This window comes from Schistocerca cancellata, chromosome 6 (genome assembly GCF_023864275.1).
Source record: "Schistocerca cancellata isolate TAMUIC-IGC-003103 chromosome 6, iqSchCanc2.1, whole genome shotgun sequence".
Classification (NCBI taxonomy): Eukaryota; Metazoa; Arthropoda; class Insecta; order Orthoptera; family Acrididae; genus Schistocerca; species Schistocerca cancellata.
In genome coordinates, this window is record NC_064631.1 from 371,083,184 (window position 1) to 371,108,795 (window position 25,612).

At 38.7% G+C, this 25,612-nt stretch overlaps 1 protein-coding gene across 1 annotated transcript in view; it reads right to left on the reverse strand.

Moving 5' to 3' along the window:
- Window positions 1–340: 340 nt before the first annotated feature.
- LOC126088569 (zinc finger protein 358-like) overlaps window positions 341–25,612 on the reverse strand; it is an 81,620-nt gene continuing 56,348 nt past the window's right edge. Inside the window, exons 6-7 of the mRNA XM_049906758.1 lie at window positions 15,807–16,262; window positions 341–2,028 (exon numbers count right to left, since the gene is read on the reverse strand). Coding sequence (XP_049762715.1) covers window positions 1,684–2,028; window positions 15,807–16,262 — 801 coding nt within the window. The 3' untranslated portion in view covers window positions 341–1,683. The remainder of the gene's footprint in view (window positions 2,029–15,806; window positions 16,263–25,612) is intronic.

Consider the following 25,612-nt stretch of genomic DNA (forward strand, 5'->3'; position numbering starts at 1 on the left):
CATGACTAGCACACAAAGGCAGGGGCAAACACTGAAGTCAGCCTGCTTTAACAAATAACAAAATTTTATTTACAATATCACAGATAATTTAATGCTACAAAATTGTACTCTATGGTGACTTTAGATATTGTAGGTTTCTCATTTTTTGAGACTATACATAATCTTTGTGTGTATTAAAATATTCATCTGCATGATGACATCGTTGTATGCTTGACTAGCTTCACAAAAATACCATCAAGCTCCAGTTATGACTGATAGAAAGTGAAGAACAGTTCACTTCTTTCTTTCATCATTGTCATCAACATTACATCAACAGTAACATCCCCCCCCCCCCCTCTCTCTCTCTCTCACACACACACACACACACACACACACACACACACACACACACACACTTCTATTTTTCCTTACATAACTTGTTTTAAAACAAACTGCTCAGTTTTCAAAGGAAATAAAAAGTCATAAAAACAATGTAAGTGTTCATCTGATACATTTTAAGTCTAACACTCAAATAAAAATGTATGTTGTTCCACCTATGAATCCACAGTTAACTGTGGACACTTGCTATGTTTTAAAATTGTACACAATACTCAGTCATGACATCATAATGTCAAATCATACTATAGGGTTAAACAGCAATTTACCATATCAGATAATCTGTAAATTATATTCCAGGCATAAAATGACAAGATGATAAATGCTCAAGGATTGGAATATAATACAATATTTCAGAAAGTGCAACATTGTTATTTACATAGTATGTAATTATAAGATTGTTGATTGCCACAGTTTCCGATGTTCAAAACACTTTCACCACTCCTCTCCTTAATATAATATACAAAAGGAACAGGCACAACTAACAGACCTTTGTAGAAGACACTCTGTTAAGCAACAACATCTGAGAGAACAGTATGTAATAGAGATGTGCGTGACAAAACAAACTCGTACAAATTTGACAATACTGTATTAATGGGAATAATTTATAGCCATGTTATGTGTTTTTATCTATAGTGGAATTTTACTAAAATTATCATGTGTTTTCACAGTAACCACTGACAGTCATAATTAGTTGGTACTTGTATCTTGTTTAATTTTCAAATTATTTTTTAAATATGAGTTTCAAGACATAAACCTAACTGCCAGGTAATTTTGACAATAGACAAACATTTATTGTACCAGTTATATAAAAATTTTTCAATGGTGTTACTGTCTTAGCAGTGCTAAGGAATAAGAAGGAAGAAAGGAGTATTCCAGCACACCACCAAGACAAGAACAACAACATGGAAAAATCATTATATAATTTTTTCTGCTGCGAATCTGAGCATTAGATTTACACCTCGACATGTTTCAAAAATAAATAATAACAATAATAATAATAAATTAAACAAATGTCAACAAACTGCAACTGCTGGAGGTTACTGTAAAACATTTTTATTAATTAATTAGAATTCTGTACATTAATATTTTGATTATTTCATTTTAAATTACTGTGCACTCTCGTCAAAAGCCACAATAGTTAAAGTTGCATGCCACACATTACATTAACCTTGTTCCCTGAGTTGTGTGGCTGAGTTCAATGTGAGTGCTTCATGAGATTGTTTCCATGGCACTAGATACCACTCTGCCAGTCTCCTCAAGCAGAACATAATGCTGAGGAGCAGCTGGCAGGTGGCTACACTGACCTCAAGAATCAGATGATACTATCTCAGTAGCAACTTCTGTGACCACCTCTGCTGTCTCCTCAAGCAGGACATATGGGGGTGATGCAACCTCACAGTCTCCTTCTTCCCGGTAAACAATTTCCTGATGGACCACTTGTTGAGGTTCCACTTCAATCACTCCTTCGTCAACATCCCCTAATTCTGAAGTGATGACTATGCGCTCGCCATCCTCGTGCACACAGTAGCCTGCAGATCTTATAGCTTCCACTAGAGCTCCTAAAGATGTCCCTTCTGCTGCCTCTGTGGTAGCCTGTATTTCTTCTGTTACGACTTCAGATGGATCTACTTCAACCTCTGCATCCAGCACCTGAAAGAGAAAGCATTCATTGACTCATATGACATTTTTAATTCATATCATTGCATAAATCAAGTCAAAATCTTAACACTGCATTAATCTTTAAGATTAAGGAGGAGGAGAATGATTAACAGGTTTGTTTATATCAGCTATAGTATTCTAATAACTGTAGTTATCATGGATATATTTAAAAGGAGGAGAATAACTTGTACTTCAGTTGCATAAATACTTGCAGATCAAAGTTGAGAAAAACCTGGGTATTTCTTTAAAAAAAAAAACTAACTCAGTGGGTAAAATTGAGTTTTGTTGCGCCCCCCCCCCCCCACCCCCCACTGATGATTAAGTAGTTCAATTTAAATTCCTATGATTTATTGATTTAAAACATTAACCCATCCTTACAACTATTAGTACCTAACCTCTTGCCCTGCCATTGCATCCATTGAGAGAATCTTCTCCACCTGCAGTCTTACTTGGTTAAAATTAAGAAATAATTTAGGAGAGAAGAGATCCAAGAAATTAATGAAGATCTATAAATTTCTGCATATAAAGTAAACTGTAATTTATAGTCATTACAATACTATATAAAGTTAAAGTTTGTTTTCTGGAAGTATAAATGTTATTTAACTGTGCCATTATATTGCAAGAAAAGTTAAAAAACAACATTAATAAAGTAAATAATTGACAGCAAATATTTGCCTTCAATAAAAGTGATGGCTCTTTTTAATTTGTATAAGGCTATGGAACATTTGTATAAGGCTATGGAACATTTTGTATGTTAATTAAATTTTTACAATTACATATAGTTAAAAAAAATCCCCCACCTCAGAGGACACTACTTAACATAGCACTGTCTGTGTGGGCAAGGAAGTTTGCACACTCTGGATCTGGAAGGCTACGCTGTCAGTAATTTAGCTGCCAGAAGGATCACCCAAGCCAAACAGGCTGAAGAGGATGAGCCAGACAAAGTGTGTCCCACAACAACATTGGTGACCTTTCTCCTATCCTAAGTCTGTTCTTCCCATGCCCCTTTCCCTGCCATCTCCCATTACAAGTAAACTTTAGGGAGGACACTCCGGCATAAGGAAGCCAGCCTCCCTAGGGGAGTAAACCCTTAAAACAAAATCAGGCAGCTTGAAAGGTCACAAACTGGCAGCCCTGCTATCCAGCTACACTTGCACAGCCCTCATAAGGTGCCCAGGTGAATTTCCCTAATTACTCCTGGTACCTGAAACGGCCTCGGATTGAGATCAGATAACCAATGATGAATCCGGTGAAGAGAAAGGTAGCAACATGGAATGTCAGAAGTTTAGCAAACAAAGAAAAAGCTACAGAGTAACAAGTCAGTAGGACAATAATTGAGTTTATATAGCAGAACATAAAAAAGGTAGAGAGCAAACACAGGGATAGCAATTTACATACATAAAATGCAAGAAAAAAGAATTATAGGATACAGCTATATACTTTTAAATGAAAAAAAAATTGTTTGAAATCTCAAAGAAGAGAGAGAAATCTTAACTGTTGTTGCTGTTTACGCACCTGACGAAGGGAAGAAAGAGTAGTTTATAGATTTCTATGACAAAGTGGAATCGGTTTTGGATAAGTATAACAATAAGCATCAAGTAATATTGATTGGAGGTTTAAACACAAGGGTGGGGAATAAGGCTATCCCACAGATTGTGGGAACGATGGCAGAAAACATCATAAATAAGAATGGAAGATTGCTTAGAGATTTTGTTTCTTTTAACAAACTAAAGATATCCGTAAGTATACACGCTCAGCTTGAGGATTTAAGACTCTTATTGAGTACATTATCATTAATTAAAAATTACATGGAAAAGTACAAGACACAAGAGTGTACAGGGGATACAACATGGGTTCTGACCATACCTTGGTAATATCTCAAATACCATAGATATGTACCGAAATGGAGAAAGAAAAAAATGTTGACAGACGAAAAGATGAAGGTAAAAATCTATAAAGTATATCTACTAAACGCACAAAGCATACACGATCTGTACCAGAAAACATAAAAGATCTGTATCAGAAGAGACTTAATCACGAAGTAAAGCAGAAGCAGAAGAAATAAAGAGAGAATGGAAAAACAAAAAAAATACAGTTGAGAAATCTGCTGGAGAAATCTCAGGAAAAATGAAAAAGCTAAGAAGGATGAAAGAGTTAAAAACTTTGATATCAGAATTAGATAAAGTTATAAGCAAAAAACAAGAAGCTTTATCTTAAATACTGCAATGAACCATCAGAGGAGAAACATCAAAGAAACAAGATTGAAATTTTATAACACAATGGCAGTAAACAAAGTTTACGAAAGTGAATTGTGGGTTACCAGTAAATGTCAAGAAAGTCACATACAAGCAATGGAGATGGGGTTTCTAAGAGTAGTAAGGGATCCAAAAGAGTCGACAGATTTCAGAATTTGGAAATTAGGGGGGCCGTGAACATATTTAACATCCTCAATAAAATACAAGAAAATGGAATGAACTTGTTGAAAGAATGAGAGGAGAAGCCAAGGATGATGATGATGATTAAAAAAGCCACTCTCTCCCCTTTTTTGCGGGGGGGGGGGGGGGGGGGGGTGCTGGGTTAAATTACAAAATTGCAGATACAGAGAGGAGGGATGGGGTGGGGTACACTCAATGAATAGGAGTAGATTTTAATTCTTTCACCAGTGGCATCAACCACCATTTTCTTTCACACTGTCTGAAGTCTACTTCATGATGAAAAAATACTTTTTCTTTATTCCTTCTAAACCTGTACATTTTTTTCACTTTTGGATATCCTCTTTATAACTTGACTCATAAGGTAATCTGATGAAACATTTTAATGAAATCATTTATTGTTACTTTAAAAGAGCAGATATGATATTACATTTAGTAGAAGGTGGGGTAAAATGGTCAGGATGGGAAAAGTGGTCATAGCCTATTTTTTGCCCTGAACAGTATTGCTGTCTAAGTGATTTAGTTCTAATATACATCACTATTGTTGTTAGTAGTGAGTTTGAAAGAGGAAGCTTGTTACTTCATTTTGTAATAAAAAATTTTCTGATTTGCAGTCGTCTGATGTAATAGAAAATATTTATTTTATTTTTGTTACCTAAGGTATATGTAGAGTAATAATTTTTTTTGCAATACCAGTGTTGAAACAACATATTTGGTCTACAAATATAGTTCCTTGTTATTTGTTTGATAGTTCCATCTGTGAATCAATAATCTCAACAAAGCATCTCATTGGAAAACATGGGCATGGACGTGGGGAAAAGAGGCCATGGAGTTTACTCCAATAAGATTTAGTTATGTCCACATACCATGCAAAATAGTACAGATCAGACTGATTTTGATACCTTTTTATGTGTGAAGCTATTATCCTTCATTCTGTCCCTTTGTGACAATTTTGAATTAATTTATAATTTCTAAAATCATTGTGGTTCATGGTGTGGGTTCCTGTAGTCATGTCCTAGTTCATGAAGCACGGGCAACGTATGAGTGGCCAAGTAAGTGGTCCCGACAGTCGGAATACCAGTTACTTTGGAATAAGGCTGGGCTTCTCGGACATATTCTGAGTCGTGGTCACCTTTGTGCTCATACGGCAAAGACTACCAAATTCACCGGTTAGTCCCTCAGCCGTTAGGGTTAAAACCCAATGGGACTCGGGGCAAGTAAGGCTAGCAACCTGCTTCCCTGGTACTTTAAATATGATGCTGGCAACAATCAGAGCAAAATGCCTTGGACCTTTGGAGGTGTCGGAGTCCCACCTCTAACTGACAAACCAGGGACTCCTAAGGTACGACTTGGCAAACAAATGGTAATGAGATGGGGGAGCTATTAATATCAATGGGGGCTACTCTGGGAAGAAGGTAGAGCTGGCAGAGGCTGCAAGTAAGATGGGGCTGGACGTTTTAGCTGTTAGTGACATTCGGGTAAGGGGTGAGAAAGAAGAGGAAGTGGGAGAATACAAGGTCTACCTGTCAGGAGTCAAAGCAGGAATAGCACAGTGGGGTGTAGGGCTTTACATCAGGAAAGAAATGGAACCCAGCGTAGTTGCAATAAGGTATGTAAACGAACGACTGATGTGGATAGATTTGACAGTGTCTAGCAAGACAATTAGGATTGTGTCAGTATATTCGCATTGTGAAGGGACAGATCAAGATAAGATGGATAGTTTTTATGAGGCACTCAGTGATGTAGTTGTTAGAGTAAAGGACAAGGACAGTGTTCTGCTCACGGGTGATTTTAACGCCAGGATTGGAAATCGAACAGAAGGGTATGAAAAGGTTATGGGTAAATTTGGAGAGGATATGGAGGCCAACAGGAACGGGAAACAACTCTTGGATTTCTGTGCCAGTAATGGGCTTAGTAATCACAAACTCCTTTTTTAAACATAAGAACATTCACCGGTATACTTGGGAAGGCAGGGGAACCAGATCTGTCATTGACTATATAATAACAGATCAGGAATTCAGGAAGGCTGTGTGGGACACACGTGTATTCAGGGGATTCTTTGATGACACTGATCATTATTTAATCTGCAGTGAAATTGGGATTGTGAGACCGAAAGTGCAGGAGGTCAGGTCCATATGTAGGCGTATAAGAGTGGAGAAACTTCAGGATAAGGAAATCAGGCACAAGTACATAACAGAGATCTCAGAAAGGTACCAGTTAGTTGAATGTACTCAATTACAGTCATTGGAAAAGGAATGGACAAGGTACAGGGACACAGTACTAGAAGTGGCTAAAGAATGTCTTGGAACGGTAGTGTGTAAAAGTAGGATGAAGCAAACAGCTTGGTGGAATGACACAGTCAAGGCAGCCTGTAAAAGGAAAAAGAAGGCGTATCAAAAATGGCTACATACCAGAACCCAGGTAGACAGAGAAAGTTATGTTGAAGAAAGAAACAAAGCCAAACAGATAATTGCAGCATCCAAGAAGAAATCGTGGGAAGACTTTGGAAACAGGTTGGAGAATATGGGTCAAGCTGCTGGAAAACCATTCTGGAGAGTAATTAGCAGTCTTCGAAAGGGAGGTAAGAAGGAAATGACAAGTATTTGGGACAGGTCAGGAAAACTGCTGGTGAATCCTGTGGATGCCTTGGGCAGATGGAGGGAATATTTTGAAGAGTTGCTCAATGTAGGTGAAAATGCGATCAGTAATGTTTCAGATTTCGAGGTAGAATGGGATAGGAATGATGATGGAAATAGGATCACATTTGAGGAAGTGGAAAAAATGGTCAATAGATTGCAGTGCAATAAAGCAGCTGGGGTGGATGAAATTAAGTCGGAGCTCATCAAATACAGTGGAATGTCAGGTCTTAAATGGCTACATAGGATAATTGAAACGGCCTGGGAGTTGGGACAGGTTCCATCAGACTGGACAAAAGCAGTAATCACACCAATCTTTAAACATGGAAACAGAAAAGATTGTAACAACTACAGAGGTATCTCTTTAATCAGCGTTGTGGGTAAAATCTTCGCAGGTATTGTTGAAAGGAAAGTGCGAGTATTAGTTGAGGACCAATTGGATGAAAATCAGTGTGGGTTTAGGCCTCTTAGAGGTTGTCAGGACCAGATCTTTAGCTTACGGCAAATAATGGAGAAGTGTTATGAGTGGAACAGGGAATTGTATCTATGCTTTATAGATCTAAAAAAGGCATATGACTGGGTTCCTAGGAGGAAGTTATTGTCTGTTGTACAAGATTATGGAATAGGAGGCAAACTTTTGCAAGCAATTAAAGGTCTTTACATGGATAGTCAGGCAGCAGTTAGAGTTGACGGTAAATTGAGTTCATCGTTCAGAGTAGTTTCAGGGGTAAGACAAGGCTGCAACCTGTCTCCACTGTTGTTCATATTATTTATGGATCATATGTTGAAAACAATAGACTGGCTGGGTGAGATTAAGATATGTGAACACAAAATAAGCAGTCTTGCATATGCGGATGACTTAGTTGTGATGGCAGATTCGATTGAAAGTTTGCAAAGTAATATTTCAGAGCTAGATCAGAAATGTACGGACTATGGTATGAAGATTAGCATCTCCAAAATGAAAGTAATGTCAGTGGGAAAGAAATATAAACGGATTGAGTGCCAAATAGGAGGAACAAAGTTAGAACAGGTGGACGGTTTCAAGTACTTAGGATGCATATTCTCACAGGATGGCAACATAGTGAAAGAACTGGAGGCGAGGTGTAGCAAAGCTAATGCAGTGAGCGCTCAGCTACGATCTACTCTCTTCTGCAAGAAGGAAGTCAGTACCAAGACTAAGTTATCTGTGCACCGTTCAATCTTTCGACCAACTTTGTTGTATGGGAGCGAAAGCTGGGTGGATTCAGGTTACCTTATCAACAAGGTTGAGGTTACGGATATGAAAGTAGCTAGGATGATTGCAGGTACTAGTAGATGGGAACAATGGCAGGAGGGTGTCCACAATGAGGAAATCAAAGAAAAACTGGGAATGAACGCTATAGATGCAGCAGTCAGGGTGAACAGGCTTAGATGGTGGGGTCATGTTACACGCATGGGAGAAGCAAGGTTACCCAAGAGACTCATGGATTCAGCAGTAGAGGGTAGGAGGAGTCGGGGCAGACCGAGGAGAAGGTACCTGGGTTCGGTTAAGAATGATTTTGAAGTAATAGGTTTAACATCAGAAGAGGCACCAATGTTAGCACTGAATAGGGATCATGGAGGAACTGTATAAGGGGGGCTACTCCAGACTGAACGCTGAAAGGCATAATCAGTCTTAAATGATGATGATGATGATGATGATGATGATAAAATCATCTTTGTTCTATTCAGCCTAATACAAAAATTTGGTTGCAAACAGTCTGCTGTAGCTGCTTGGCATCGTTTCAAATATTAAAGCAACAAGATGCCTAGAAATCAGAACAAACAACATGGGATTCTGTTGCAATGCCACTGAATACTTGATTCCTGCAGGTAAGGGAATACTTTATCCCTGCAGGTAGGGAAAAGTGGTCACTATGTCAAATGCATATAGATCCTGTATATTATTTTCTTTTTCAATTAAAAATATTTAGTGTGATACCTTGTAACAATAATTTAACAGTAAAGTTGTTACTCACCATATAGCAGATAGTCACAACAAAAAGTCTCTCTCTCTCTCTCTCTCTCTCTCTCTCTCTCTCTCTCTCTCTCTCACACACACACACACACACACACACACACACACACACACACACACACACGTCAAATGCATATAGATCCTGTATATTATTTTCTTTTTCAATTAAAAATATTTAGTGTGATACCTTGTAACAATAATTTAACAGTAAAGTTGTTACTCACCATATAGCAGATAGTCACAACAAAAAGTCTCTCTCTCTCTCTCTCTCTCTCTCTCTCTCTCTCTCTCTCTCACACACACACACACACACACACACACACACACACACACACGACTGCAGTCTCAGACAACTGAAACCGCACTGTGAGCAGCATCGAGTGGCGACTGGGTGGGGTAAGGAGGGGGCTTGGGCGGAGAGAGGGAGGGATGGTTTGGTGGAGATGGTGAACAGTGAAGTGCTGCAGGTTAGATAGAGGACAGAGAGAGGTGGGGGGGGGGGGGGAGGAAATAGTGAAAAAGGAGAGAAATAAAAAGACTGGGTGTGGCGGTGGAATGACAGCTTTGTAGTGCTGGAGTGGGAACAGGGAACAGCCTGGATCCACTCCCATCATGCAGTGGTGCTGCTGCTCACAGTGTGGTTTCAGTTGTCTGAGACTGCAGTCGTGCGAGTGAGTTGCGTTTGGATGAGATTTTGTGTGTGTGTGTGTGTGTGTGTGTGTGTGTGTGTGTGTGTGTCTATTGTTGATAAAGGCCAACAACTGAAAGCTTTAATTGTGAGAGTCTTTTTGTTGTGCCTATCTGCGACTCAGCATCTGCGCTATATCATAAGTAGCAATGTTACTGTTCATAATATTGTTACATTCCATCCTGGATTTTCCATTGTTTGGTTAGTGTGATACCTTATGATATGTATATTCAAAATGTGTGCGCGCCATGCTTCTATCAATAGTCATGGTTAGATGAAAATTCAATCTCCCTTTGAGAAGCCCCTTTATCCATCCCCCTCCAATTTTCCTGATACATCCAGTCAGGAAGGAAAAGCAGTTTCTAAGGCGAACAAGAATGATTCGCAAGAAAGATGGTGAACAACTGCAGATTACTGTATCACAAAGCTAATGATGACAAATCACAATTACATCTTGTTATCTATTTTGCAAAATGTAATTACTGGTTATACATCATAGAACCTTGTTTCACATAGTAGACACAATAGTAATTAATAAATTATTTTGAATATCCTTGAACAATGAAACCATAATGAAGTCACTAAACCAGACCTATCATAGTAATCAGTAGTGGCTACTGTGTAAGAGCACTGGAGCACGTGAACACCCTAACTTTTGATGCCTTTTGAATTTATTGGTTATTTTTCTTTGAATTCTGTTAAACGTAACATAGATGCTGCAATCTGAAAGATACGACACATATTTACCATGCTACTGCTTCTCTGACTCTGTGAAATGTGGCAACAGGGTTGCGAGCACACCTTTAGTTGTGCACGGTTTAAGGAGCTCTTGTGCATGCCCAACTCATGTGACATAATTGCCTTATGGCCCAAGTACATACGGATTTGATACACAATGTACACATTTCACAATGAGCCACTCAACTAGAAGTTTATATCAGTGCCACCACTGTGGCAGACTTTTATCTATGTTCACTCAGCATAAATCCTGCACATTCCTCAGATATGCTAAATTACTCACTATATATTGTAGTAAAATTGATTGGATGTTGGTATATGTTAAATTTGTACTGATAGTAAGCCTATATTTTGGGTTTTTGAATGAGGATTTATTCTCGAAACACGTTTTGCTCAGCATGAATGAAATAAGTAACCAGCACTGTGCTTAAACTAAAAACATTTGAGCAATGCTCCACGTGGCCATATGCCGAAACACACTAGATATGGTTCGACAAAGGTGTCACAATGATCACAATAATTATTAAACTGTGTTTGCGCAGCAGACACAGTTTGGAAATGCTTGTAATTGGTCATGATATCTTCATTTGAACGAACCTAGTTACTCACATCAGCCACCACGCCAAGTAGAGCTTGGCAGTGGTGGGAAATACAGCACAAATTGTTCCCACTTTTAGACGTTTATTGGTTCAAATCTGCTGAGTAGAGTGCTCTGGTATCAATAAACTTAACCATGTAATATTAGTAAACACTACTGGATGACCAACATCATTTTTCCTCCACAAAAATTTTTTTGTAATGCATGAATCTCGGTAAATTATAAATATGCCGACACAAAATCAGGTGCAAATTAACATTGTGGGCATAGGATATTTGACGGGACTGATGAAAAATGTCGTTAACAGTGGGGAAATGTTAATTCTGGGAAAAAGGGTTGTACTGTATGCGATTTTCAACCTGGAAGTAAATTCATGAACTAATACATCTCTTAGGGATCTAGTACATTTGGCCAAAAAAATGGAAAAGCATGAAAACTCCAAATTACACAAAAATGCAAAATGGAGAGTTGTGAAAGGTTACACATTATTTCATTATTGCCCTAAACTGTACTTAATTATGTACAAAACAACAACATTTCCACAGAAGCATTTCTTCCTTTTGCCATCTTATTTTGTTGTTACTGTTATTGGCAGTGGCTGTAGCTGTATAAATTTGTTGATAAACATAACTGTTATACAATGGGTACTGTTGATTTTGCACTCTCAAATTTACCTGAATCCAAAAATTTGTGAACACCCAGAATGCATACTCATGAGCCGCCACTGATTATAATAATTATCAGACTCCCAACTGTTGCACTTCATAGGCCTTGTACCAATTTCTGGTGGATTTTAGCACAATGGGGGATAAAAGGTAGTTTTTCCTTTAAAGAATGAAACAACAGCTCTACTGATGCCTTTGTGCAACACAGTATTTTTAAGAACATTCCACACTTTAAAACTTCATCACCATGGAATCAGTCTTCAGAGCTAACATTGCCAAGAAAGCCGGAACAACAATCTGTACGAAGCTTTTTACCGATGTGCTCTGAAAATTTGCCTCAAGTAATGTAATGCCACTGGAGGGGAAATTCTGTCTTTGTGTGTTTAACAGTATAAGCACGTAATCACTATATTCTTTGGAGTTTAATGAAATGTTATTGGTTAAGACATGGTATAGCAGGAAGTGCACACTGTGCTGTGTATCATGAAGCATGCATTATTGTAAAAAACATGAAGCATGCATTGTTGTAAAAACTGCACCAATTATATATGTGTACTACAGTTGAAACTGATTAAAAACTGCAGTGTTTAGAAAAGGATTGTATTCATTTGCAAATTATACTACATTAACCACCAATAAAGTGTAATAAACTGTTTTTTCTCTTTAATTGTCATTAGAGTGAGAAAATTGTCAGTCAACTATTTATCATCCTGTAGTTGGACGTCGTTATCAGGAGAAAGAAAACTGGCGTTCTATGGATCGGAGCATGGAATGTCAGATCCCTTAATCCGACAGGTAGGTTAGAAAATTTAAAAAGGGAAATGGATAGGTTAAAGTTAGATGTAGTGGGAATTAGTGAAATTTGGTGGCAGGAAGAGCAAGACTTTTAGTCAGATGAATATGGGGTTATAAGTACAAAATCAAATAGGGGTAATGCAGGAGAAGGTTTAATAATGAATAAAAAAATAGGAGTGTGGGTAAGCTACTACAAACAGCATAGTGAACGCATTATTGTGGCCAAGATAGATACGAAGCCCACGCCTACTACTGTAGTACAAGTTTATATGCCAACTATCTCTGCAGATGACGAAGAAATTGATGAAATGTATGATGAGATAAAAGAAATTATTCAGGTAGTTAAGGGAGACGAAAATTTAATAGTCATGGGTGACTGAAATTCAACAGTAGGAAAAGGAAGACAAGGAAACGTAGTAGGAGAAAATGGATTAGGGGTAAGAAATGAAAGAGGAAGCCGCCTGGTAGAATTTTGGACAGAGAATAACTTAATCATACCTAACACTTGGTTCAAGAATCATGAAAGAAGGTTGTATACATGGAAGAACCCTGGAGATGCTAGAAGGTTTCAGGTACATTATATAATGGCAAGACGGAGATTTAGGAACCAGGTTTTAAATTGTAAGACATTTCCAGGGGCAGGTGTGGACTCTGACCACAATCTATTGGTTATGAACTGTAGATTAAAACTGAAGAAACTGCAAAAAGGTGGGAATTTAAGGAGATGGGATCTGGACAAACTGAAAGAACCAGAGGTTGTACAGACTTTCAGGGAGAGCATAAGGGAACAATTGACAGGAATGGGGGAAAGAAATACAGTAGAAGAAGAATAGGTAGCTTTGAGGAATGAAATAGTGAAGGCAGGATCAAGTAGGTCAAAAGACGAGGACTAGTAGAAATCCTTGGGTAACAGAAGAGATACTGAATTTAATTGAAGAAAGGAGAAAATACAAAAATTCAAAAAATGAAGCAGGCAAAAAGGAATACAAACATCTCAAAAATGAGATTGACAGGAAGTGCAAAATGGCTAAGCAGGGATGGCTAGAGGACAAATGTAAGGATGTAGAGGCTTATCTCACTAGGGGTAAGATAGATACTGCCTACAGGAAAATTAAAGAGACCTTTGGAGAAAAGAGAACCACTTGCATGAATATCACGAGCTCAGATGGAAACTCAGTTCTAAGCAAAGAAGGGAAAGCAGAAAGGTGGATAGAGGGTCTATACAGGGGCGATGTTCTTGAGGACAATATTATGGAAATGGAAGAGGATGTAGATGAAGATGAAGATGAAATGGGAGATACAATACTGCATGAAGAGTTTGACAGAGCACTGAAAGACCTAAGTGGAAACAAGGCCCTGGGAGTACACAACATTCCATTAGAACTACTGACAGCCTTGGGAGAGCCAGTCCTGACAAAACTCTACCATCTGGTGAGCAAGAAAGCAGGTGTTCACAGATGTGAAAATTACCGAATTATCAGTTTAATAAGTCACAGCTGCAAAATACTAATGCGAATACTTTACAGACGAATGAAAAAACTGGTAGAAGCAGACCTTGGGGAAGATCAGTTTGGATTCCGTAGAAATTTTGGAACACGTGAGGCAATGCTGACCCTAGGACTTATCTCAGAAGAAGGATTAAGGAAAGGCAAGCCTACGTTTCTAGCATTTGTAGACTTAGAAAAAGCTTTTGACAATGTTGACTGGAATACTCTCTTTCAAATTCTGAAGGTGGCAGGGGTAAAATACAGGGAGCGAAAGGCTATTTACAATTTGTACAGAAACCAGATGGCAATTATAAGAGTCGAGGGACATGAAAGGGAAGCAGTGGTTGGGAAGGGAGTGAGACAGGGTTGTAGCCTATCCCCAAGGTTATTCAATCTGTATATTGAGCAAGCAGTAAAGAAAACAAAAGAAAAGTTCGGAGTAGGCATTGAAAATCCATGGAGAAAAAATAAAAACTTTGAGGTGCGTCGATGACATTGTAATTCTGTCAGAGACAGCAAAGGACTTGCAAGAGCAGTTGAACGGAATGGACAGTGTCTTGAAAGGAGGATATAAGATGAACATCAACAAAAGGAAAACAACGATAATGGAATGTATTCGAATTAACGATAATGGAATGTATTCGATAATGGAATGTATTCGAATTAAGTCGGGTGATGCTGAGGGAATTAGATTAGGAAAAAAGACACTTAAAGTAGTAAAGGAGTTTTGCTATTTGGGGAGCAAAATAACTGATGATGGTCGAAGTAGAGAGGATATAAAATGTAGACTGGCAATGGCAAGGAGAGCGTTTCTGAAGAAGAGAAATTTGTTATTATAGAGTATTGATTTAAGTGTCAGGAAGTCATTTCTGAAAGCATTTGTATGGAGTGTAGCCATGTATGGAAGTGAAACATGGATGATAAATAGTTCAGACAAGAAGAGAATGGAAGATTTCGAAATGTGGTGCTACAGAATAATGCTGAAGATTAGATGGGTAGATCACATAAGTGATGAGGAGGTATGGAATAGAATTGGGGAGAAGAGGAGTTTGTGGCACAACTTGACTAGAATAAGGGATCGGTGCGTAGGACATGTTCTGAGGCATCAAGGGATCACCAATTTAGCACTGGAGGGCAGCATGGAGGGTAAAAATCGTAAAGGGAGACCAAGAGATGAATACACTAAGCAGATTCAGAAGGATGTAGTCTGCAGTAGGTACAGGGAGATGAAGAAGCTTGCACAGGATAGAGTAGCATGGAGAGCTGCATCAAACCAGTCTCAGGACTGAAGACCAAGACGACAACAACAACAATAATAACATTTACTAATGCATTATAATGTTTGTCAGAGTAAAAAGCAAATTCTGAAACCATGGTATACTTCTGGCTTCACCTCTCTGAAAAATCTGTTTTGATATTTGTGAATTGTATGGAAGAGAACTGTAGGATGTTATCATTGCTGTATCAGTACTACCACTGATATTATTTGCAAGTACAAGGGTACTCTATACTGATGTAACCACTGAAGGGAAAATATAAATGAAAATGTTATATATGGTACAAGCTGACATGACAGAAACTGTCAAAAAACTGTCAAAAAATTAGTAGCTATTGGGATCAGCTTTGATCAAGTTTATTTTCTGTAATGGTTGTGAAACGATGTCAGCTTGTCAAAAAATGTGTTTCAGCCAAGTGCCACTAATGGAAAGAACTCAGTTTTAATGATATACTGACCTCTACAGCAGCTGCTGAAGGATGTCTGATTATTTCGGCAGCTTCCTGCTCCGAGAGCACTTGGTATGTGCCATCTCCTGCATCCTTAACAAACTGAATGTCACCAGCGCGTGCCATACGCAAGAGATCCTGTTGTGGTTCTTCACTCATTTCTACTTCTACCATAGATCTGGGTTCATTTTCAGCTTCTACTTCCATGTGCTCATTTCTTTCTTCTTCTGCCTGAATTTCATCTCTTGGAGTACATACTGGATCACTTTCAGGTTGCGTATGGGAGTGTGACACATGTTGTATAGTTTGTGTCTCTCCATCGTCATGATCTAATTTCCTATCTATGGAATCAGTTTCTGTATCATCCGTGGCTGTCTCCAATGTTCGGCCACCATCAGAACCGAGATCATACTCTGGTGCTGGTGGTTCAACTTGAATCCTCAGAGAGCCATCTGGTGCAATCACCTGCAAATCATCGGGTGCATTTAGTGGAATTTAAAATCACAAATGATACAAAATAGAAACTAATTGTTATGAGACAAATCTAAGGGAGAAAAAAAGAATGTACTCTAAACATAAGTATTATTTATCAGCAAGGGTGCTTTAGGGTACAATGCAAGGCAGGAAAATACTGTATCAATGATTATTTTAAAAACTAATCAAAAGCTGTTACATTTTGAATGTAATACAATAACTGAGAATACTATAAAAAACAATGATTCAACTAAGAAGCCCACACTTAACTAATAATAAAAGTACAGGTTTGAGGTTCTCTGATGAACGCTTACCAGTTAATTTGTTAGTGAGTTTGTTTGTTTTATGTTCGATGGACCATTTTGCAACTTTCTCAGTTCGTTTTTCTGTCTATCAAATATTTTATATCACTTGGCAAGCAGTAAAAAATTTTTGTTGCAGCATTATGCTAAAGAGAACCTTAATGTGGAGTAATGAATGTCATTTTTCCTGCTAGTATTGTAATTATGTACATCATTGTTCCTTTTGAACTGTAGTGTATTATTTACAACAAACTTCGTGAAGCAGTAGCAGAATGCACAGTGCTTAAACAGATGTCTACATGGTGATTATGAGTGAACATCACATATGAAGTTTCCACCCTATTTATTATTTCCTCAACAAGTGTTACATCTTCTTTGGTGTAGTACCCCTAGGTCTGCAGAACTGAATATGAAAGGGGGGGAGTTGAGGGTGAGACATTCACAGAAAACCAGTAATGATGCTTGTAAGAACCTTTTTGACCACTTCTTCTGTTTCTGTGTGTATGCTTGGATTGATTACAATACTAGTGTCATCTGCAAAAAGAACTACTTCTGCTCGTTGTATACTGGGTGGAAGATCATTTGCATATATATAAGGAACAATAGTGGACGCAACACTGAGTGGAACATCATACATGATTTGTCCCCATTTAGAATTAAGTTTCCAGACTATATTGATTGAATTACTAAATACAACCCTCTGCATTCTTTTGGTTAGATATGACATTATCCGCTGGTTGGCTATACCATCAACTTGTTAAAACTTCAATTTATCTGGGAAAATACTGTGATTCACACACTCAAATGCCTTGGATCGGTTGCAGAAAATAACAACTGACACTATTTTATTATTCAATGCTTGTAAAATCTGGTGAGTGAACATGAAAATGGCATTCTACTCAGTAGAGCAACTTCTCTGAAACCCAAACTGTGATTTGCTGAGGATATTATTGTTGATAGGGTGAGATACTATTCCAGAACACATCACGTTCTCAAAAAGTTTGGAAAACGATATCAGCAGTGAAACGGATTGATAAAATTTCACTTCTCTCTTATCATCTTTCTTAAAAAGGAGCTTAAAATTGCATATTTCAGTTTCTCTGGAAAAAAACGCCTTAGTTACTGATGCATTAAATATTTCACATAAGATTGGGTATATTATATGGTCAATACACAGAGAGGGAAACCACTTCACATACAACGTAAAGACACTTTGGCTGTCAGAATGTTAACAGTAAACTGCTGAAGCATTCATAACAAAATTCCTGGATTTACTGCCCTCTAGGAAATTTGTTGCACTCAAATTAATCTCAGAACCGAGAGTTGTATGAAACCCGAAGCCAGAAGCCCTGAAATATTTAATGAGACATGGAACGTATCAATGTAACACCAATGGAATGTATCGGAAAGGTGTGTAGGGGAGTGTTAATTGCTTTCAACAAATATACTGTCTATGTAGAGATTGAAATCAAGTGTTAACTGTGAAGTTACCAGGACACGAGTAACTATCCTAACTGAACTCAAATTAATCATTGGATTCTGCCATAACAGTTATAAAATTGTTCAATGAAAGTCTGTGCTCAGTAGTGCAGAAAAGTTCGACTCTATTTTAACCTACAGAGTACAGACAAGGACGTTACTGGATTCACTGCAGGTGGAATGGACAGACAGTTGTGTGAAGTAGTGATGAACGCATCTTCCAGAAACTATATTGAGCTGTGAAGTAGTGATGAACGCATCTCCCAGAAACTATATTGAGCTGCTAACCTGCTAGATCAATGACCCACATGAAACGGAAATATTTTAGACCTTGTAGAGAACTAGAGTGGTCTACCACACTTCACCGGGGCACTCCTGATGAAACTCTTGTACCTAATGAACAGTTACGTACTGCATTATATTACCTAGGAATTCTTCAAGTCACTCACATATTTGGGTGCAATTTTTTTTTCATGTGCATGTACTTCCATTACCAGGCTGGAGTGGGGGGCACAGTGTCAAACTCTTCACAGAAATCTAGGAATACAGACCTTATTGATAGTGTCAGTATAGAGATCAGTGATCGTGATGTCATAGCTTAGTTGCTTATTAAAGTTAATATATCCAGTAAAAAGGCTAGTAGAGTACTTACGCTGGAAAGGACAGATACGTAGTTGTTAGCATTCTACTTAGACAGTGAATGGACATCATTTACTTAAGGTATTGTGCATGCTGAGGAATTATGGGCAAAATTTAAACTGAATATAAACCCCACTCTGGAGAAGTATCTGCCAGGTTGGTGGATTAATGGTGGGGAAGACCCACTATAGTGTAATAAGGCAATTTGGACAATGCTGAGGAAGCAGAGACTGTTGTACTCTTGGGTTAACAAAGACTGTGGAAATCTTGGCAGGCAAAAGTTAGTAGAAATTCGTGTGTCTATAAAAAGACTGATGTAAGTATACAACACATACAGCAACTTCCACTGTCACACTTTAGAAAACAATGTTGCCTAGAATCTGAGAAAATTCTCTCTATGTAAAATTACTATGCGAATCAAAGGCTTCCATACAGTCACTAATTGACCAGTCTGCAGTGGCAACAGGAGACATCAAAACAAAATCTCAACTCTTAAATTTTGCATTTAAAAAAAATCATTCAGGCAGGTCACACAGCTCCAAATGTTTGACTTTTGCACAGACTCTCATATGGAGGACATGAAAATAAGCATCCTTGCATTGAGAAGCAACTGAAAGAGTTGAAAGCAAATAAGTCGTCAGGCCTGGATGAATCCCAGTTCAGTTGTACAGAGAGTACTCTGCAGCATTGGCCAACAACTTAGCTCGCATTTATTGCAAGTCTCTCGACTAGTGCAAAGTTGCAAGTGACTGCAATATATGAGACTGGTAAAAGAATGGGCCCATAAAATTACAAACCTACATCCATAATATCAATATGCGCAGAATTTTGAATGTATTCTAAATTCAAATATAATACATGGGTTGGATAAAAAGTATTGGCAACACAGTAGTATTTCGTACCAGATATTATGTTCACCATATTACAGGCTGTCAATGTAATCATCCCTTGTCTCAATCACCTTCCCACACAGAGAAGGAAGGCATCATACACTGCCAGTGTATCCAACTCTGTTGATGTCTTGCAAGGACTGGACTAAGGCACAGATGATAATTTTTTTTGTGTTGTAGCACCTGCCACAAAGAGCTTCCTCCATTTTGGCAAACAGGTCGTAATTGCACAGTCTCATATCATATGAATACAGTGGATGTTCCAGTATAGCCTACCCCTTGTACGCAGGAGTTCCTGCACCGGGTTCACCCTGTGGGACTGTGTGTGCTCTTGAAGGGTGGTAGGATGCGGTGCCAGAAGAAAACATTGTTGTGCCCTCTGACCACATGGCACTTCAATCTTGATCCACATGTTGTTCGTGCTTCCTAAACATACTGTTAGGGCACTCGAAATGGCCTTTTGCACTTTCATACAGTACATACAGCAACTGACTCAAACCATTGCAGCTAACTGCACTACTTTGACCTTCTATTATCAGCTACAGACAGCAGAAATGTCATGGATGCATGTACTTCACGTTTTGAAAGTGTTTCCACTACTTTTTATCCAACACATGTACATTTCCTTGAGACAGAAAAACTTCTGTCCACTAAACAGCAAGGATGTAGAAAGCATCAGCTGTGTGAAACTCAGCATCCCATTTCTCACATGCTAGACTGCAAACCATGGATGAAGGGGCAATAGGCAGATTCTATATTCCTTGATTTCCCTGAACCATTTGACACAGTGCCCCACTGCAGTCTGTTAACAAAGGTACTTGTACGAAACAGGTTCCCAGATATGTGAGTGACTTGAAGACTTCTTAAGTAATAGAACGCAGTACATTCTCCTCAATGGTAAGTAATCATCAGAGCCAAGGGTATCATCAGGAGTGCCCTGGGGAAGTGTGGTAAAACCACTCTAGTTCTCTATAACGATATGATGGATAGGGTGTGGTAGTGGCTGCTGATGAGGCTGTAGTATAGGGGAAAGCATTGCTGTTGAGTGACTGTAAAAGGATACAAGATGACTTAGACAGAATTTTTATTTGGTGTGAGGAATAGCAGCTTACTCTAAATGCAGAAAAATGTAAGTTACTTCAAAAGAGTAGTAAAAACAATCCAGTAATGTTCAAATACAATATTAGAGTTGTGCTGCTTGAAAATGACACATTATTAAATATCTCAGTGTAACACTGCAAAGTGATGTGAAATGGAACAAGCATGTGAGGATGGTAGCAGGCAAGATGGACAGTCAACTTCAAACAATGGAACATCGAGTATGAAATGTAACAATATGAAAAGGATAGTTGCTACTCACCATATAACGGAGTTGCTGAGTCACAAATTGGCACAACAAAAAGACTAAGGCAGAACAAAAAGACTATCACAAAATAAGCTTTCTCCAACAAGGCCTTTGTCAAAGACAGATGACACACACACACACACACACACACACATACACACACACTTGTGCGACCTGTTCTTGAGTAGTGTTTGAGGTTCCCACCAGGCCAGATTAAAGGAAAAGATTGAAATAATTTAGAAGCAAGGTACAAGCTCCCCTCTTCCAACCTTCATATGGTGGCTTGTGGAGAATGTATGTAGATGTAGGTCTTCATTTAGGCATTAATGGGAAAAAGGAAATCAAGATATGACAGCGGTTAATGAATCATTGGCTAATTAATGGCACAGAAACAAAAACAAGTCTGTTGATTCAGCATTATGATACAGCACAGAGCAGCTTGGGGTGATTGTCCTACACAGCAGCTACTGTGCTGGAACTTTCAGTTCACAGTACTGACACCCATATAGGCATGTCATATAATGAACTAGTGTTTGTAGATAGTGATTACTGATCTGGGTGCAGAATTTCTGTTACATACTTCAATATTAGTTTCTTTGTGACAGTTGTTGATAATGTAGTTTGTTTGTCACTAAACCAGAATGTGAAACTACATGTTTCATTAACTGGGATACCACAATCAGTGATGTACTCCGTCAGTCCTATCTGGTAAGGATTCCACACTGTGCAGCAGTATTCTAAAAGAGGACGGACAAGCATAGTGTAGGCAGTCTCCTTAGTAGATCTGTTACAATTTCTAAGTGTCCTGCCAATAAAACTTGGTCTTTGGTTAGCCTCCCTCACAACATTTTCTGTGTGTTCCTTCCAATTTAAGTTGTTCGTAACTGTAATTCCTAGGTATGTAGTTGAATTTAAGGCCTTTAGATTTGACTGATTTATCGTGTAACATAACTTTAACGAATTCCTTTTAGCACTCATGTGCATGCCCTCGGACTTCTCGTTATTTAGGGTCAACTGCCAATTGTTGCAACATTCAGATATCTTTTCTAAATAGTTTTGCAATTTGTTTTGATCTTCCGATGACTTTATCAGTTGATAAATGACAGGATCACCTGCAAACAACCTAAGACGGCTACTCAGATTGTCTCCCAAATCGTTTATATAGGTAAGGAATAGGTAAGGAACAGCAAAGGGCCTATAACACTACCTTGAGGAAAGCCAAAAATCACTTCTGTTTTACTCGATGACTTTTCGTCAATTACTACGAACTGTGACCTCTCTGACAGGAAGTCACAAATCCAGTCGCATAACTGAGATGATATCCCATAAGCACGCAATTTCCTCTACAAGCCGCTTGTGTGGCACAGTGTCAAATGTCTTCCGGAAATCCAGAAATACGGAATCTATCTGAAATCCCTTGTCTAGCACTCAACACTACATGTGAGTAAAGAGCTACTTGTGTTTCACAAGAACGATGTTTTCTAAACCCATGCTGACTGTGTGCCAATAGACCATTTTCTTCGAGGTAATTCATAATGTTTGAACACAATATATGTTCCAGAATCCTGCGGCATATCGACGTTAATGATATGGGCCTGTAATTAAGTGGATTACTCCTACTATTTTTCATGAATATTGGTGTGACCTGTACAACTTTCCAGTCTTTGGGTACCGATCTTTCGTTGAGCGAATGGTGGAATATGATTGTTAAGTAAGCAGCTAATGCATCAGCATACTCTGAAAGGAACCTAACTGGTATCGAGTCGGGACCAGAAGACTTGCTTTTATTAAGCGATTTAAGTTGCTTCACTACTCCGAGGATATTTACTTCTACTTACTCATGTTGGCAACTGTTCTTGATTCAAATTCTGGAATATTTACTTTGCCTTCTACTGTGAAGGCACTTCGGAATGCTTTGTTTAGTAACTCTGCTTTGGCAGGACTGTCTTTGATAGTATCTCCATTGCTATCGCGCAGGGAAGGCATTGATTGTTTCTTGTTGCTAACATACTTCACATATGACCAGAATCTCTTTGGAGTTTCTGCCAGGTTTTGTGTTGTGGAAACTGTTAAAAGCAAAGCATCCCGCATTAAAGTCCATACTAAATTTTGGGCTTCTGTGAAAGATCGCCAATCTTGGGGATTTTGCGTCTGTTTAAATTTGGCATGCATGTTTGTTTCTTTGTTTCTGCAACAGCGTTCTGACCCGTTTTGTGTACCAAGGTGGATCAGTTTCGCTGTTTGTTAATTTATTTGGTATAAATCTCTCCATTGCTACTGATATTATTTCTCTGAATTCAAGCCACATCTGGTCTACACTTCTATTATCAATTTGGAAGGAGTGGAGATTGTCTCATAGGAAGGTGTCAAGTGAATTTAAATGCTTGTTATTAACTCAGGATTATTTGTTGCTAAGTGGTCAAGTGTGTTTTCACAAGCTTTTACTATTCATGTGGGCTCATGAACTAACTGCTCAAAATACTTTTTAGAGAATGCTTTTAGCACAATTTTGGATGATTCTTTATGCATACCTCCAGAACTAAATGTATATTTTTGCCAACATATTGAGGGTAAATTAAAGTCACAACCAACTATCATCATATGAGTCAGGAACATGTTTGAAATCAAACTCAAGTTTTCTTTGAACTTTTCAGAAACTGTATCATCTGAATTGGGAGGTTGATAAAATGACACAATTATTATTTTATTCCAGTTGCCAACAATGACCTCTGCCCAGGCTAACATACAGGAACTATCTACTTCAATTTCGTGACAAGATAAACTTTCGGAACACCATTAGGCTCTTCGCAAAAATTTCGGCTGAGCTTATCTCCATCAATGCTTTCTATCAGCACTTGGAGCTCTGATACTTTCCCAACACAGCTACGACAATTTACAACTGTTATACCAATCGTTCCTGTATCTACGTTCTTCCTGTGTTTGGCATGTATCCTTTGTGACTGAAACCCTTCTTGTGTTTTCCCAAGAGCCTCTAACCTAAAAAACTGCCCAGTTCACGCCACACAGCCCCTGCGCCCAGTTCACACCACACAGCCCCTGCAACCCATGTAGCCACCTCCTGTGTATAGTTGACACCTGACCTATTCAGCGGAACCCAAAACCCAACCACCCTTTGGGTCGAGGAATCTGCAGCCTACACAGTCACAGAACCGTCTGAGCCTGTGATTCAGACCCTCCACTTGGCTCTGTACCAGAGGTCCGCAATCAGTCCTGTCGACTTTGCTGCAAATGGTCAGCTCTACTTTCATCTTGCAAGCAAGACTGGCAGCCTTTATCACTTCTGTTAGACGCTCAAAACCAGAGAGGATCTCTTCTAATCTAAAGTGACACACTTCATTGGTGCCGATGTGAGCAACCACCCTGGGTGCACCCTGTGCTCTTCATGGCATCCAGGAGTACCTGTTCCACATCTGGAATGATTTCATCCAGTAAGAACACGAAGTGCATATTGGTTTTCTTTTCCTTCTTGGCAGCCATGTCCCTAAGCGGCCCAATAACACACCTAGTGTTGGAGCTCCCAACTATCAGTAATCCCATCCTCTGATTGTCCGGATCTTGCAGGCTATATCAAATGTGATTAAAAAAGGAGGGAGATATGCCACGTAATAGGCTTTAAAATTATCTTAAGTAATACTGGACACAAAATTAAATATAAAGAGATATAGAAATGTGTTTAAGAAAAATGACACTTTACAGTATTGTTATGAAAATCATTGGCATAGTGGGAAAGTTTTCAACTGTAATTCAGTGAGCGCACACACACACACACACACAGACACACACACACACACACACACACTCTCTCTCTCTCTCTCTCTCTCTCTCTCTCTCTCTCTCTACATATTCAAATTAATGATATGAATATAATAGAGGGAAACTTTCCACGTGGGAAAAATATATTTAAAAAGAAAGATGATGAGACTTACCAAACAAAAGCGCTGGCAGGTCGATAGACACACAAACAAGCACAAACATACACACAAAATCTAGCTTTCGCAACCAATGGTTGCCTCTTCAGGAAAGAGGGAAGGAGAGGGAAAGACAAAAGGATTTGGGTTTTAAGGGAGAGGGTAAGGAGTCATTCCAATCCCGGGAGCGGAAAGACTTACCTTAGGGGGAAAAAAGGACTGGTATACACTCGCACACACACACATATCCATCCTCATATACACAGACACAAGCAGACATTTGTAAAGGCAAAGAGTTTGGGCCAAACTCTTTGCCTTTACAAATGTCTGCTTGTGTCTGTGTATATGAGGATGGATATGTGTGTGTGTGCGAGTGTATACCAGTCCTTTTTTCCCCCTAAGGTAAGTCTTTCCGCTCCCGGGATTGGAATGACTCCTTACCCTCTCCCTTAAAACCCAAATCCTTTTGTCTTTCCCTCTCCTTCCCTCTTTCCTGAAGAGGCAACCATTGGTTGCGAAAGCTAGATTTTGTGTGTATGTTTGTGCTTGTTTGTGTGTCTATCGACCTGCCAGCGCTTTTGTTTGGTAAGTCTCATCATCTTTCTTTTTAAATATATCTCTACATATTCAGAATTTCATCTCTCAACTAGGAGTTGTCAAGCAAATATGATTCCAGTTTGTGTTTGAGGTTAATTCTACTATCCATTTCAATTCTTTACATCACACAGTATGGGAGAATTAGCTGCCCCCATAGGCA